General features: G+C 41.2%; 1 protein-coding gene across 7 annotated transcripts in view; it reads left to right on the top strand.

Annotated features, from left to right (window-relative positions):
- Nucleotides 1–14263, top strand: part of PLEKHM3 (pleckstrin homology domain containing M3) — a 206879-nt gene that overhangs the window by 14268 nt on the left and 178348 nt on the right. For 6 of the 7 annotated variants that reach the window (XM_009182899.4, XM_031651488.1, XM_021923918.2 and 3 more), the window contains one exon: nt 11601–12525. In XM_009182899.4, coding sequence (XP_009181163.1) covers nt 11916–12525 — 610 coding nt within the window. In that variant the 5' untranslated portion in view covers nt 11601–11915. Of the gene's footprint in view, nt 1–9331; nt 10033–11600; nt 12526–14263 lie in introns of those variants that run through there. The other variant, XM_003907878.5, reaches the window with a different exon arrangement.

The raw sequence follows: 14263 nt of genomic DNA, 5'->3' as shown, positions 1-14263 counted from the left end.
TCTCTAATATCTCACATAGTGTTTGGGTACTTGGTCTGTCCTCTATAAATGCTTGTTGAGGATAAATGGTTATGTGGTTAGAAATCAGCTAACTAATAGGAATAGTCATTGTTTTAGAGTTAACAAAGAACTTTCACATGCTTTGTCCATATTGTGCTTCTCTGCTTTCTCAGGTAGAAGGCAGCAGGCATTGGCAGGACTTCCATTTTGCAGATAAGAAGGGCACAGAAGCCCTGAGTCAGCCTGACTTGCTGGATGTCAGTTAGCTTAGAAGGCAGTGTGGGGACATGACCCTTTCCTGGTGTTATAAATTTATGTTCTTCCTATTGCCACACTTCTCTCACACTGAACAAACTCAATACGTAGTCTGAGTAGCTCAGGGGTTGGATTCAGCCTACTCACTCCTTGTTTATGGTCCTTCTACCAACATCAGGGCCCCTGTGTGATTTAAGGTGATTTAAAATGTAATTGAACTTGGGTGGCCCAGAGGACTCAGTAATTAGACAAGAATTTGAGGAACTTCGTTTTCTTCTCTTTGGGAACACAATTGACAATAAATGAATCATCTTGGGTTCTCTTTCATCATCTTTAAAATAGTGCCAGTACTTTACTCACCTCTCTTTTTTGAGATTACTACAAGTATTTATTAAGAAGTTATTAAGAAGGCCAGTTGCGGTGGCTCACCCCTGTAATCCCGGCACTTTGGGAGGCCGAGGTGGGTGGATCACCTGAGGTCAGGAATTCGAGACCAGCCTGGCCAATATGATGAAACCCTGTCTCTACTAAAAATACAAAAAATTAGCCAGGCGTGGTGGTGGGCACCTGTAATGCCAGTTACTCGGGAGGCTGAGCAGGACAATCACTTGAACCTAGGAGGCGGAGGTTGTGGTAAGCTGAGATCACACCATTGCACTCCAGCCTGGGCAACAAGAGTGAAACTGTCTCAAAAAAAAAAAGAAAAAAAAAGAAAAATGAAGTTTATCAAGCACTTAAAAATTTTTTTTTCATTTCTGTAAGTTTGTGGGGAACAGGTGATATTTAGTTACTAAGTTCTTTAATGGTGACTTGTGAGATTTTGGTGCACCCATCCCCCAGGCAGTATACACTGAACCGGATTTGTAGTCTTTTATTCCTCACCCCCTCCCCACCCTTTCCCCCTAAGTCCCCAAAGTCTATTTTCTCATTCTTATGCCTTTGACTCCACATAGCTTAGCTCCCATTTATGAGTGGGAACATGTGATGTTTGGTTTTTCATTCCTGAATTACTTCACTTAGAATGGTAGACTCCAAATCCCTCCAGGTTGCTGCAAATGCCATTAATTGTTTCCTTTTTATGGCTGAGTAGTAGTCCATCATATACATATATTTATATCTATATGTATCTATATATATAGATTATATATATAGATATCTCACAGTTTCTTTCTATTCGTTGATTGATGGGCATTTGGGTTGGCTCCACATTTTTGCAGCTGCAAATTGTGCTACGATAAACATGCATGTGCAAGTGTCTTTTTCGTATAATGACTTCTTTTCCTCTGGGTAGATACCCAGTAGTGGGATTGCTGGGTCAAATTGTAGTTCTACTTTTAGTTCTTAAAGGAATCTCCCACTGTTTTCCATGGTGGTTGTACTAGCTTACATTCCCACCAGCAGTGTAGAAGTGTTCCCTTTTCACCACATCCACACCAACGTCTATTTTTTTTTTATTTTTTGATTATGGCCATTCTTGGCAGGAGTAAGGTGTTATCACATTATGGTTTTGATTTGCATTTCCCTGATCATTAGTGATGTTGAGCATTTTTTCATATGTGTGTTGGCCATTTGTTATCAAGCACTTTATAAGCTTTATTCTAAACCATGCATGTGAAAAATGATTATTTTCTGTAAAAACCAAGTGATTTTTTCCTGAGATTACCTCAGTTTTAGGAGGTTTGTGAGATAATTAGATAAACACAGTCCTGTATTGAATTTAGAAACACAACCTCTATTATGCAGGCTCAAGTAGAAGATTCTAAATAGTTGTATAAACTGATGACATCTTTAAGTCTATTTCCCCAGCCCTTTTTGGGTATCTTGCATATTTGGTCTCACTGTACTTCTTTGTTGTTGCATTCACTGTTGCAGTCAGCCACACTAGCTGGCTTGGCTCTGATGGTACCTACTTGTACCTCACCAGTTACTCCTGTTGCAGTTGGAGGCTGATATGGTTTTTATCATGGAAGTTTTTGCCTTCTTCCTCTCAGTCCCAAGATAAAGCTAATTCAAGTGGTTCCTTTGTTTTCTAGTCAATGTTCTCTGCCATGGAGGCAAAGGGAGATGGAAAACATCAAGTCTGCATTTGTAGACATTTCATAACTGAAGTTTGTGTCCTCCTGCTTTGTTTCTAAGAGCAGGACATACTGGATCTCTGGTGGTTTTTATGAAAATGGGCTTCCCAGCCAGAAGCTTTGGCTTTCCAATTTGACATAAAGGTGCAGTAACACTGCTGCCTTCAGTTGCAAAGCAATCTGAGATTTAAAGTGCCATGCTTATATTTAGTTAGGTTTCTGAGGCAGCAAATGTCTCAATGATTTTGCAGGTGGCAAACAATAAACATGTGCAGAGATGTGCTGAAAAATGCTTTAAGTGGATTGTTGGGGCTATTTCAAAGGGAACATCTCATCACTGGTGTTGTAAAGAGCTTGAGCTCTAAGTTGTTAGAAAATGAACCCAGCCAAGTTGCTGATATTGTAGTGGTTCACAGGACAATTCCTAAGTAATGCAAAGGTGCTTTGGTTTCTATAAAAGGTCTGAGTGAGGTTTTTGCTACCTGATCTTTGCCATGTTATTTTTAAGCCCAGGTTTTAATAGCTAGGAAGCCTTTTCTACCAAGAAAAAAATGTAAAAGTTTGAGTTCAACATAACGTTTTGGAAAGTATGTCAAATTTTACTGAAACGAGCCTATAAGGAATTCAAATATAATTTTGCCAGGAAACTAGAGTGGTATATATACTTACAGATGTTAGTGGCTTAAAAATATACTGTTTATTCAGTTATTCATTCAACAAATGCTTACTGAGTACCCGCTGCGTACTAACCACAGTTCTAGGCCCAATGAGAGTTATACAAATGGAAGAGGGCAGAATTGCTGCTTTCAGGTTCCTCTAAGTCTAGTAGGTAGTCGTGTTACTTGATATCAGGCAGTTTACTTGATATAATTGAGCTTCCTCATTTGTAAAATGAGGGTGATAGTACTCACATTATACATTTTGGGGCTTAGAGATATGAAATACCAAGCAACATACCTGGCACAAAATAGGCTTTTGATGACTTGTAATTATTGTCATCGTTGTCATTTGAGAGGGAACATGCAGCATGCAGTATATGTTATGGGGGAGGTACCAAAGATATTCTGTGGCAGTTTAAAGAGAGAACAGACCATTTTGGATCAGGGACCCAAAAAAGCTTGCAGAAGAGGTGGCATTTGAGCTGGGCCTTGAAGAATAGAATTTCAGTAGGTTGAGGTGGGAAGAGGGTATTTCAGAGATAACTGTAAACCTTTCCTGAAATAACTGGAAAAGCATAACATTTGAGCAATAGCGTTCAGTTTGGAGGTAAAGAGTGTGTGAATTGAAGTAGAAAGTTGGAATGGCAAACTAGCCCAAGATTGTGAAAGGCCTAGAATGTCAGGTTAAAGAGTTGAACCTTATTGCCAATGGGAGCTTCATCGAAGGGTTTCCCTGGTGCCCAGCACAGTGTCCAGCCCATAGTAGGCACTCAGCAAATACTTATTGAATAAATAAATGAGTGTAATTTTAGACAAATGGAGCTTAGTAAGCCAGGTGGAAATGTCTTACAAATAGCTGGGAACATAGGACCAGAATTCAGTTCTGAGATTGAGACTGAAGGTAGAAATTTGAACAGCATGCATGTAGAAGTTATTGGAGTTGCACATGTGGATAAATTGATTTAAGGAGAACATCATGTAGCTCTAGCCAGAGAAGAAACTCAGACAACGCCCCCATTTGATGAGACCAGGAAGGGAAGGAAGAAGATGGAGACTAAGTGGGTAGAAATGAGAAGAAAACTTCAGTGAATGTAGTACCCTGGGAAGAAACTTTTAAGAAGGGGCTGGTTAACAGCACAAGGAGGTTAAGGACTTTGGAAAACACTAATGGCTGTGTAACAAGGAGGTCCCTTGGTAGCTGTAGAAGAGAAGTTCAGTTGAGTGGGGTCTTGTGTCAGGTTGTAAGGTATAAGATATAAGTAGGCACAGCACTCCCTGGGACATTTCTTTTTGTCTTTTTTTTTTTTTTTTGGCAAGATTAGTATTTACTGGTATTTGATTTTTTTGGCGCATACATTTAAACAAACAGTGTACCCAAACTGTATATATAGTTTTTGATTCCAATTAAATATTGGACAAAAGTACACCTACCTATTGATTTACTTTGACTGAGTTATGAGATCATGACTGATTTTTATTTCCTTTTCCATGTCTGTCACTATTTTCCAGAGTTTCTACAAGTATTTATTACTTTTAGAACTGGAAAAAAATTATATAGATCATTTTCATTTTATTTATTTATTTATTTTGAGACAGGGTCTCACTCTGTCGCCCAGGCTGGCACGTAGTAGTTCAATCACAGCTTACTGCAACCTTGAACTCCTGGGCTCAAGGGATCCTCTTGCCTTAGCCCCCTGAGTAGCTGGGACTACAGGCACATGCCACCACACCTGACTAATTTTTAATTTTTCTTTTTTTTTGAGCTAGAGTCTCACTCTATTACCCAGGCTGGAGTGCAGTGGCTCAGTCTTGGCTCACTGCAGGCTCTGCCTCCCGGGTTCACGCCATTCTCCTGCCTCAGCCTCCCGAGTAGCTGAGACTACAGGTACCTGCCGCCACGCCCGGCTAGTTTTTTCTGTTTTTAGTAGAGACGGGGTTTCACCGTGTTAGCCAGGATGGTCTTGATCTCCTGGCCTCGTGATCTGCCCACCTCGGCCTCCCAAAATGCTGGGATTACAGGCATGAGCCACCGCACCCAGCCTATTTTTAATTTTTTGTTTGTAGAGAAAGGGTCTCACTGTGTTACCTAGGCTGGTCTTGAACTCCTGGCCTCAGGTTATCCTCCTGCTAAGCCTCCCAAAATGCTGGGTGTGAGCTACCACCTCCAGCCCAAATTATTTTTTTAATGGTATGCTCTTTATGTATTGTGGCAATAGTCTTCTCTTTCATTTAAACTTAGATATAATGTAGCCATTTAATGTTTGCTCCAAACCTATGAAAATGGGATTCCATCTGTGTTTCTAGCTGTCTGTTTCATCTGATAGCCTTCTGAGCTCTTTTTATGAGGTCCACCCTGGCACCATTTCCTTTTCTGCTGCTTGTGGCATGCCTGTGCTCCATCCACATCCTTACATCACCATGTAGCCTTGTGGTCCAGAAAGGCCATATTACTAGGGGCAGATCCTCTTGTGGTGTATCCTTCACATTATGTAACTCTTAAAAAATTCTCAGTCAGCCACAACCTTAAACCAAAGTGAAGACCAGGTGAGCACCCTCAATGTGGACCATCCTTGTAATCACCTTTGGCTCTTATTTTTGCAAATTGATGGACAGACATAAGTTGTCCTAGGTATCTTTGCCATTGCAATTTTCTTCCCAGTCCAGCTGCTTCTAAAATAATATGGCCCTCATAATATTGTGAGTCACTTAGCTAAGAAGGAGGAAGTCAGTGCTTTTACCATCCAGCTCAGGAGGACACGGCATCTCTGTGTGAGTCAGGGTAGAATTATTACTCATAAGTGCTTCTGTCTCTGTGTGGGAGAACTCCTGTATTCATCCTGTTAATTAGCCTTGCATAACGATCATGTAAACAACAGATTTCTTAGTTAGGAAATAGAAATACACTGATTCGTTCTGACGCATGCATAGGATTCTTTGGGTTGAGCTCTTTTATTTCCTCAATTTCTCAATCTATTAAATAGGGGAAATACCACTTCTTACAGAAAGGGCATTCTATACAAATATAAGATAAAATGTCTATAGGTCACTGAGTTTGGCTGAAAGGCAGTGTATTATAAATAGTTCGTTGCTGACTTTGCCTTTGTTGGACTGACAGACCTTTGTTGGATTTCCAGGGAGAGATGAGGAACACGTGGTTGTTGAATGGGTAAGGTCCAGTGGAGTGCTCCATAATTATGTAGCAGTTTACATTTGTAAAGGCATGTTGGAGCAGCTACCTAGTGAATGATCCACACGCAAAGCAATTTGATATTAGCAACTCTGTGGGATACAGGTAGCTGAGTAAGGCATGCAGAGGTTAAATGGTCTGCTAGAGGCCACCCAGCAAGTGAGTGGTTGAGCCAGATTTAGAACACAGTTCTAATTAGCTCCTGATTTCCAATTTTGTACTGAGGCAAACCACACTGCCCCCACATACTGATCTTATTCCCTTCACTTTGTCAGACGAAGGTCCCCTTTATATTTTGACCTATCTGAATATATTATTATATTTTGATTAATTTCAAAACCAAATGAGGCAAGCTAGTAAGAAGTACTCAATTATAGAAATTAAACTTGACATCAGACTCTTGTACTGTAGTGAATTTGAGAGCTATAGAGCTCAGGAAAAAGATGAAATTCCGAAGAGTAAGGTTGGAAGACAGAGCCTAAAAGAATGAAGACAGAGAGTATATAGAAGGATAAGTAAGAAGGGCATGGTGTCTGCAGTCAAGTAGCTCAGAGTTTAGAGTAGGATCTAGAGAGATTGGCTGATCATTTCAGTACAATGTGGCAAACCCAGGGTGCTATGAGAGCCTGAGCAATTAGGAAAAGCTCCCCAGCTTGGACAAAAGCATGGAGGAGTAAAATAACAAGGTGGGTGGTGTCAGGCCTCTGAGCCCAAGCTAAGCCATCATATCCCCAGTGACCTGCATGTGTACATCCAGATGGCCTGAAGCAACTGAAGATCCACAGAAGTGAAAATAGCTTACCTGATGTCATTCCACCATTGTGATTTGTTTCTGCCCCACCTTAACTGATCGATGTACTTTGTAATCTCCCCCACCCTTAAGAAGGTTCTTTATAATCTCCCCCACCCTTAAGAAGTTTCTTTGTAATTCTCCCCACTCTTGAGAATGTACTTTGTGAGATCCACCCCCGTCCCCAAAACATTGCTCTTAACTCCACCACCTATCCCAAAACCTGTAAGAACTCATGATAATCCCACCACTTTTGCTGACTCCTTTTTCGGGCTCAGCCCACCTGCAACCAGGTGAAATAAACAGCCATGTTGCTCACACAAAGCCAGTTTGGTGATCTCTTCACATGGACACGTGAAACAGGTGGGTGTTGGTGAAGAACTTTAACTTGGTGAAGTGGATAGGTCATGAGGCGCTATCTCTTATGCAACACAACAGCAACACATTTGTTCAACACGTGTCTAGTACGTGTGTGTGTGTGCATGCGCTCCAAACGCTATTCCATGTATTGAGGGTACATTAGTGAACACAATGAACACAAATTCCTGGACTCGTAGAGCTTATATTTTAGTGGAGAGAAATACTAAATGTTAAATAAGTCAATTAAATGGTATGTTAGAAGATGGTAAATGCTTAAGGAAAAAGGGTACCTCAAGCCAGGTGATCAAGGTTAACGTGAACAGTAGTAAGTCATGTTCATAGTATATATCCTTAATATTATATGATGAGAATGGTACTTCAAAAACATATAGCCCTGGGTTAGTGATGAGAAAAACATCAAACAAATCCAAAATGAGGGACATTCTATGAAATACCTGACTAGTACTCCTCAAAACTGTCAAAGACATCAAAAAAAGGTAAAGTCTGAGACACTATCATAGCCAAGACAAGGCCCAAGAAACATGACAACTAAATGTCATGTGGTATCTTGTATAGGATCCTGGAATAGATAGAGGACGTTAGGGAAATTTGAAGAATTTTGAAGAAAGTATAACTTAAGTTAATAATGATGTAACAATATTGGTTCGTTAATTGTGAAAAATGTATCATACTAATGTAAGATGTTACATAGAGGAAACTGAGCATGGGGTATATAGAAACTGAGTGTAGGGCCGGGTGCGGTGGCTCAAGCCTGTAATCCCAGCACTTTGGGAGGCCGAGGTGGGTGGATCACGAGGTCAGGAGATCGAAACCATCCTGGCTAACACGGTGAAACCTCATTTCTACTAAAAAATACAAAAAAAAATTAGCCGGGCGCGGTGGCGGCGCCTGTAGTCCCAGCCACTCGGGAGGCTGAGGCAGGAGAATGGCGTGAACCCGGGAGGCGGAGCTTGCAGTGAGCTGAGATCCCGCCACTGCACACTCCAGCCTGGGCGACAGAGCGAGACTCCGTCTCAAAAAAAAAAAAAGAAACTGAGTGTATTATCTTTGTAATAATTCTATAGATATAAAACTGTTGACCGGGAGTGGTGGCTCATCCCTGTAATCCTAGCACTTTGGGAGGCCAAGGCGGGCAGATCACCAGAGTTCAAGAGTTCGAGACCAGCCTGGCAACATGGGGAAACCCCGTCGCTACTAAAAATAAAAAAATTAGCCAGGCATGATGGCAGACGCCTATAATCCCTACTACTCAGGAGGCCGAGGCAGGAGAATTGCTTGAACGCGGTGGGCTAGAGGTTGCAGTGAGCTGAGATTGTGCCACTTCACTCTAGCCTGGGCGAAAGAGCAAAACTCCGTCTCAAAACAAAAACAGAAACAAACAAAACTGTTTTAAAATGAAAAGTTTATTTAAACAAAAGCAGAGTAAGGGAGATCAAGAGTCTAGGGCAGAGAAGGGCATTATGATTTTAAAGAGGGTGGTCAGGGAGGGTCATATGAACAGTTAGCTAAGGAGAGAGTTGTCCGTGTTGGGGTGTCTGGGGGAACAGCAAATGCAAAGGCCCTGAGGTGAAAACTTGCCTGCATGTTTAAGAACATCCTCTTCCCTTCTTTGGGCCTCAGTGGCTTCTTCTATGAAATACTAAGGTTGAAAAGATAATCCCAAAGGCCAGTTTCCTTGTCTAACAGTCTATGGCTTTAGACCATGTGGGTTAGAAGTATTCCACCAACCAGCATGGCCAACAATGGTTATATACATTCTTTTTTTTTTCTTTGAGACAGGGTCTCGCTCTGTTGCCCAGGCTGGAGTGCAATTGTGCGATCTCAGCTCGCTGCAACCTCTGACTCTCTGGTTCAAATGATCCTCCCACCTCAGCCTCCTGAGTAGCTGGGACTACAGGTGCACACCACCATGACTGGCTCATTTTTGTATTTTTAGTAGAGATGAGGTTTCACCATGTTGGCCAGGCTGGTCTCAAACTCTTGGTGGATCAAGTGATCTGCCTGCCTCCCAGAGTGCTGGGATTACAGGCATGAGCCACTGCACCTGGCCTGTTATATACTTCTAACCAGCCTGCAAATACCAAGCCAGAAGCATAAAAAATAATATATCTAGATAGTTCGATAAATCAAAAAAAAGAGAAAGAAACAATTACTTTGAAGGTTATTTACACTTTCTCTGTCATGAGTAAAGACTGAATTTGAAACATTGGATGAGAAAAGGAATATCAGTAATCTTCAGTGAACAACTTAATACTCTGAACCTTGGAGCCTCTTATACATTGGGAAACTTGTACTTTGTTTATGTTCGTTTCAGTTTTTAGTAAGGAAAGAATGAAAAGTTTTAAGATTTATTATATTTATGTATATTTCTGTCTCTGGTATACAAGATGAAATTGAAAAATATCCCAAGTTTCAAAATTACAGAAGCACTAAAACCCTGTTACACAGTTGGAGAGACTGAAGGCTTAACTTTAGACTCGGAAAAAATAACCCTGTTTACAGCTAGAAATGTTTTATAACTAGTATATAGTTCTAAAAATAAATCTATGCCTTGCTTCATGAAGTACTAACATAATAAATATCAAAATATGGAAAAGTAGACAAATTCATAGTCATTATCACTTTGCAGGAGGTTCTATAGAGATCCTATGAACTGCAAACCTCCTTGATACATCTAAAATAAAGGTCTGTATATATGAGTTTAATTTACATATGTTAAGCTAAGTAGATTGGTGCTGTTGATATAAATGTAATGGTTTAATGACCTAAGTGGAAAAAATGAATTTAATCATAAAAATTGTGAAGTTTTTACAAAGAAACCACATCTATGTACATTTGTGACAACATGTATGTATTAGTCCGTTTTCACGCTGCTGATAAAGATATACCCCTAGACTGGGCAATTTACAAAAGAAAGAGTTTTATTGGACTTACAGTTCCACATGGCTGGGGAGGCCTCACAATCATGGTGGAAGGTGAAAAGCATGTGTCATGTGGCAGCAGACAAGAGAAGAACTTGTGCAGGGAAACTCCTCTTTTAAAACTATCAGATCTCGTGAGACTTATTCACTATCACAATAACAGCACGGGAAAGACCTGCCCCCATGATTTGATTACCTCCCACTGGGTCCCTCCCACAACACGTAGGAATTCAAGATGAGATTTGGGTGGGGACACAGCCAAACCATGTCAATATATAATGGTGTTGCTAGTTGCCTAGTTTTGCCTACTTGTAAGTAGTTAAGGATTTAGAAAGCCCTTGCCTAGTTGTTTTATTTTTATTTTTATTTTTTTGGTAAAGATACAAAGGTATGTGTTACAGTTGGACACTTGAAATGTGACTAGTGTAACTGAGGAACTTTGATTTTACTAAATTTAAATTTGAATGGTCATAATGGCTGCTGTCTACTGTACTGGACAGCATCACTGTCAAGGTCTGCTCTAATTTGGCCCGGCCTTGGTAATCTAGTATTTGAAAGCACGGGTTACTACTTATGTAGGATTCTTTCTGCCCAGGTAGAGATGTAAGGTTTGGAACTTGAGTTCTGTAGAGAGAAAAGGATGAACTCAAGCCTGCCACTCAGGCCATGACTTCACCTTAAGCTCTTAGACACCCTGCAGACCGGACCCATACTCTGAGGCCGATCCTGGAAGTCTCGGGGAGTTTGGAGCCTGAAACTCTAAGAACGCCAGAGCAGTTCTGAAGTCCAGAGTCATCATCAAGCATTATATAATCTAAGTCTAAGAAGCACAAGCACAGTCACATTTGGATTTAAAAAAAGGGCAGAACCTTCTTCTCTGCTTCCCTGTGGCACCTTTAAACCCAGCAAATCATCAGTGCCTTCAAAGTTGGTGAAAGGACTCAGGCATTTATGACTTTTAGACTGATTACGATACAGTCCCAGTCACAGAATTCCTAGTCTCTTTTGCTTACTATTTTAGGTCAGCATATCAGAGATTTGCCAGGGCAGTCTTTTCACAAATGCTCTCAAAGCATTTTCTCTGTGTGAGTAAAAGCTATTGACCTTAATTCCTCTTATCAAGTGCTCCTCCCTGCTCCGTTTAAGTTTTTATCCAAAGCGGGTAGTGATACGTATTCCTGACAATGGCACTTCTGTGTAGGTGTTGTCTGCCTTTGTGCTTGACTGCCATAGAACGGACGGATGTAGAAGTGGGAAAGCAATTCGGCAGATTTGTGTACTGTAGAATACAATGAACCATGTGCCAACATTATCCTGTTTATTTTCTTCCAGGAAATCAAGGATTGGCATGGCGTTGCTTTGACAAGTACTTCCTGTTGTCTTCACAGAGGTCTTGCTGAAGAATAATCTCAAAGGAACATTTGGTCTCCCTATACATCTGTTAATGTCCATTAGCCAGTAGCAAATGCTTTTAATTACTGGGAAAACATCAACCACCTTTGTGTTTGGCCTGCTCCAGGAAGCCCAATGAAGGTTTCTTCCAGTTGTTTCTATAGCTGTATTGCTGAAGCACCCCTCTTGGGTGAATGTTCATGAAGCCATTTCTGGAACCAGCTTAGGAGGCTGAGGCCTCCTGGAGCCTGTGACATGGAAGCTTTGGAAGTGGATGATATCAGCCCGGCCTTAGAAGTTACGGAGGAGTTCTTTAGTACTTTGGATAGTAAGCTAGAAAAGGCTGTGCAGCAAGCAGAGGTTTATGGGATCCAGGAAGTCCCTGAACTGGTGGGGCATGAGGTACTCAGTAACATAACAGACAATGGTGCTATGAGAAATGTCACCTCCCTGGGCAAGGGGGGCATGATTTGGGACCACTGTAAGAGCAGGCTCTTAGAAACCAAAGCTCAAAATGTCTTCCCTGCCAAAGAACAGTTTATGGTCCAGAGAGGGACAACCCCAGATAATCTTTCCTGGATGGAACAAAAGGAAGCATCAACCTTTAATTTTTTCAATATCTGTCAGCGTCGGAGGGACCGGCCTCGTTCTGTAAATGACTTACTGGATGAGACCTCAACTTTCAAGCCAGGGCATGCTCGATCACGATCAGATATTACCCAAGTGGACTGGAGGGTGGTCCTCAAAACCACGCCTCTGCAGCAGCCGCAACAGCAGCAGCCATCGCTTCAAGGCCCGCACGTCACCAGGCCATCTTTTCTGTTGCCCTCACCAAATAAGATAGAAGATGCTCAAGGAAATACCGGTATGTTTTTAAATTTTATTTATTTATTTCCTTTTTTTTTTTCTTTTGGGGCTGTGACTCAGATAAGCTTATATGTTTTTATATCTGACTTCTACTGAAGCATTGCTGATTTTTCCTTTGTCTCTCTTAATCTGCCTCACGAGAATCTTACGCTCCAGCATCCACATCTGGCCTTGCTTATCTAAGCTCCCTCTTCCATTTTCTTATGTACTTTACCAGGCCTCAAGTCAACAGTCTTAGTATCTTCCTAAGAGGTATTCAGTGAAAAGACAATTATGGTAAATTCTTCCTTTCTAATCTTGTATGTTAGAATACTGTCATACTTAATGTATTAATAGTATTTTCCTGTGCACATTGTATGATACTGCCTATTCTTACAGTAGATCGTACGTTGGGCTGAGCGTATGCTAGGAAGGATTTAAAGATGTGTGAAGACACAATCCCTGCCCTAAAGAACTTTTCATCTAGCTGAGGGGATCCAACACCAGTAAAGACTCAAGAAGGTACTTGGTAATGAGAGACAGTAGATGGGCCATTGAAATGTGTGGGAGGGGCTTTCATTTTACTGTCCATATAAGAGTGAGTGGCAGTGACCATAAGAGGACAGAAGAAGGAGAAGACACTGTGGGTTGGGCTTCTCAAGAAGGGCTTGGCTTGCAAGGGGACATGGAACTTGAGCTACATCTGGAAGGACACTAAGATGCAGACAGAGCATCACAGGACATGGCACTTGGTCAGGGTTACAGTGTAAACAAAGGTGGGGAGAAGGGCGTGCAGAAGAGAGCAAGCAGACCCTGGCAAGTATAGCAAAGGACCCTGTAGCCAGCAGTGACAGGAAATGGGTGGAGAGGGTGGTTAGGCCCTCCCTCATGGCAGAGGGTCTTGAATTTCCTTTCTCCTCATACTTTATTCACATATGTGTGCACATGAATACGTACTCATGAACTTGCTCTTCTGTGAGACACAACAAACTCTCTCTCCATTTTCCCCAGAATTTCCTTTGAGATAATCTCATTTATACAGGCTATCAATTTTTATTACTAATGACTCTCAGTCACCCTACTCAACCTTTAATGTAGATGACTTCTACTCAATTAACTGGGAGACCATTTTTGGTACTTCACTGCTGTTTTAGTATTACTTCAGTTTCTATCATTGCATGGTATTCTATTGATGCATTCAACATTTTAATTATAAAAATTAGCTTATAAGTGTAACCCAAGGCAAGGATATAGTTTAGTATGTCTGTTAAGGAAATGCAGTGTTCCTGAAATTCATCCTTTTCAAATCCTTTATTTTTTACACTCTAATTCATGACTTGTAATTCCTTGTCTTCTCTGCTAGGCTCTCACCAGTCTTATATCTAACCAAGGGTAGTGACCATGGGAGTGAAAAGAAAAAGATGTTATATATATTTTTTCTTCTTTTAAAATCTGTTTTTTTAGAGACAAGGTCTTGTTGTCTCCCAGGCTGGAATACGATGGTGTAATTGTAGCTCATTGCAGCCTCAAACTCTCAGGCTCATGGGATCCTCCAACATCAGCCTCTCAAGTAGCTGGGACTACAGGCAGGCCCGGCTAATTTTTTCAGGTTTTTTTAGAGGTGGGGTCTTGCTATGTTGCTATGGCTGGTCTTGAGTTTCTGTGCTCAAGCAATCCTTCCATTTCAGCCATCCAAGTAGCTGGGATTACAGGCATGAGCCACCACACCTGGCTAAAAAAAGGATATTTTAAAGCAC

Source organism: Papio anubis, chromosome 10 (genome assembly GCF_008728515.1).
Source record: "Papio anubis isolate 15944 chromosome 10, Panubis1.0, whole genome shotgun sequence".
NCBI classification, from domain to species: domain Eukaryota; kingdom Metazoa; phylum Chordata; class Mammalia; order Primates; family Cercopithecidae; genus Papio; species Papio anubis.
This window is presented reverse-complemented; position numbering and strand designations above follow the sequence as displayed.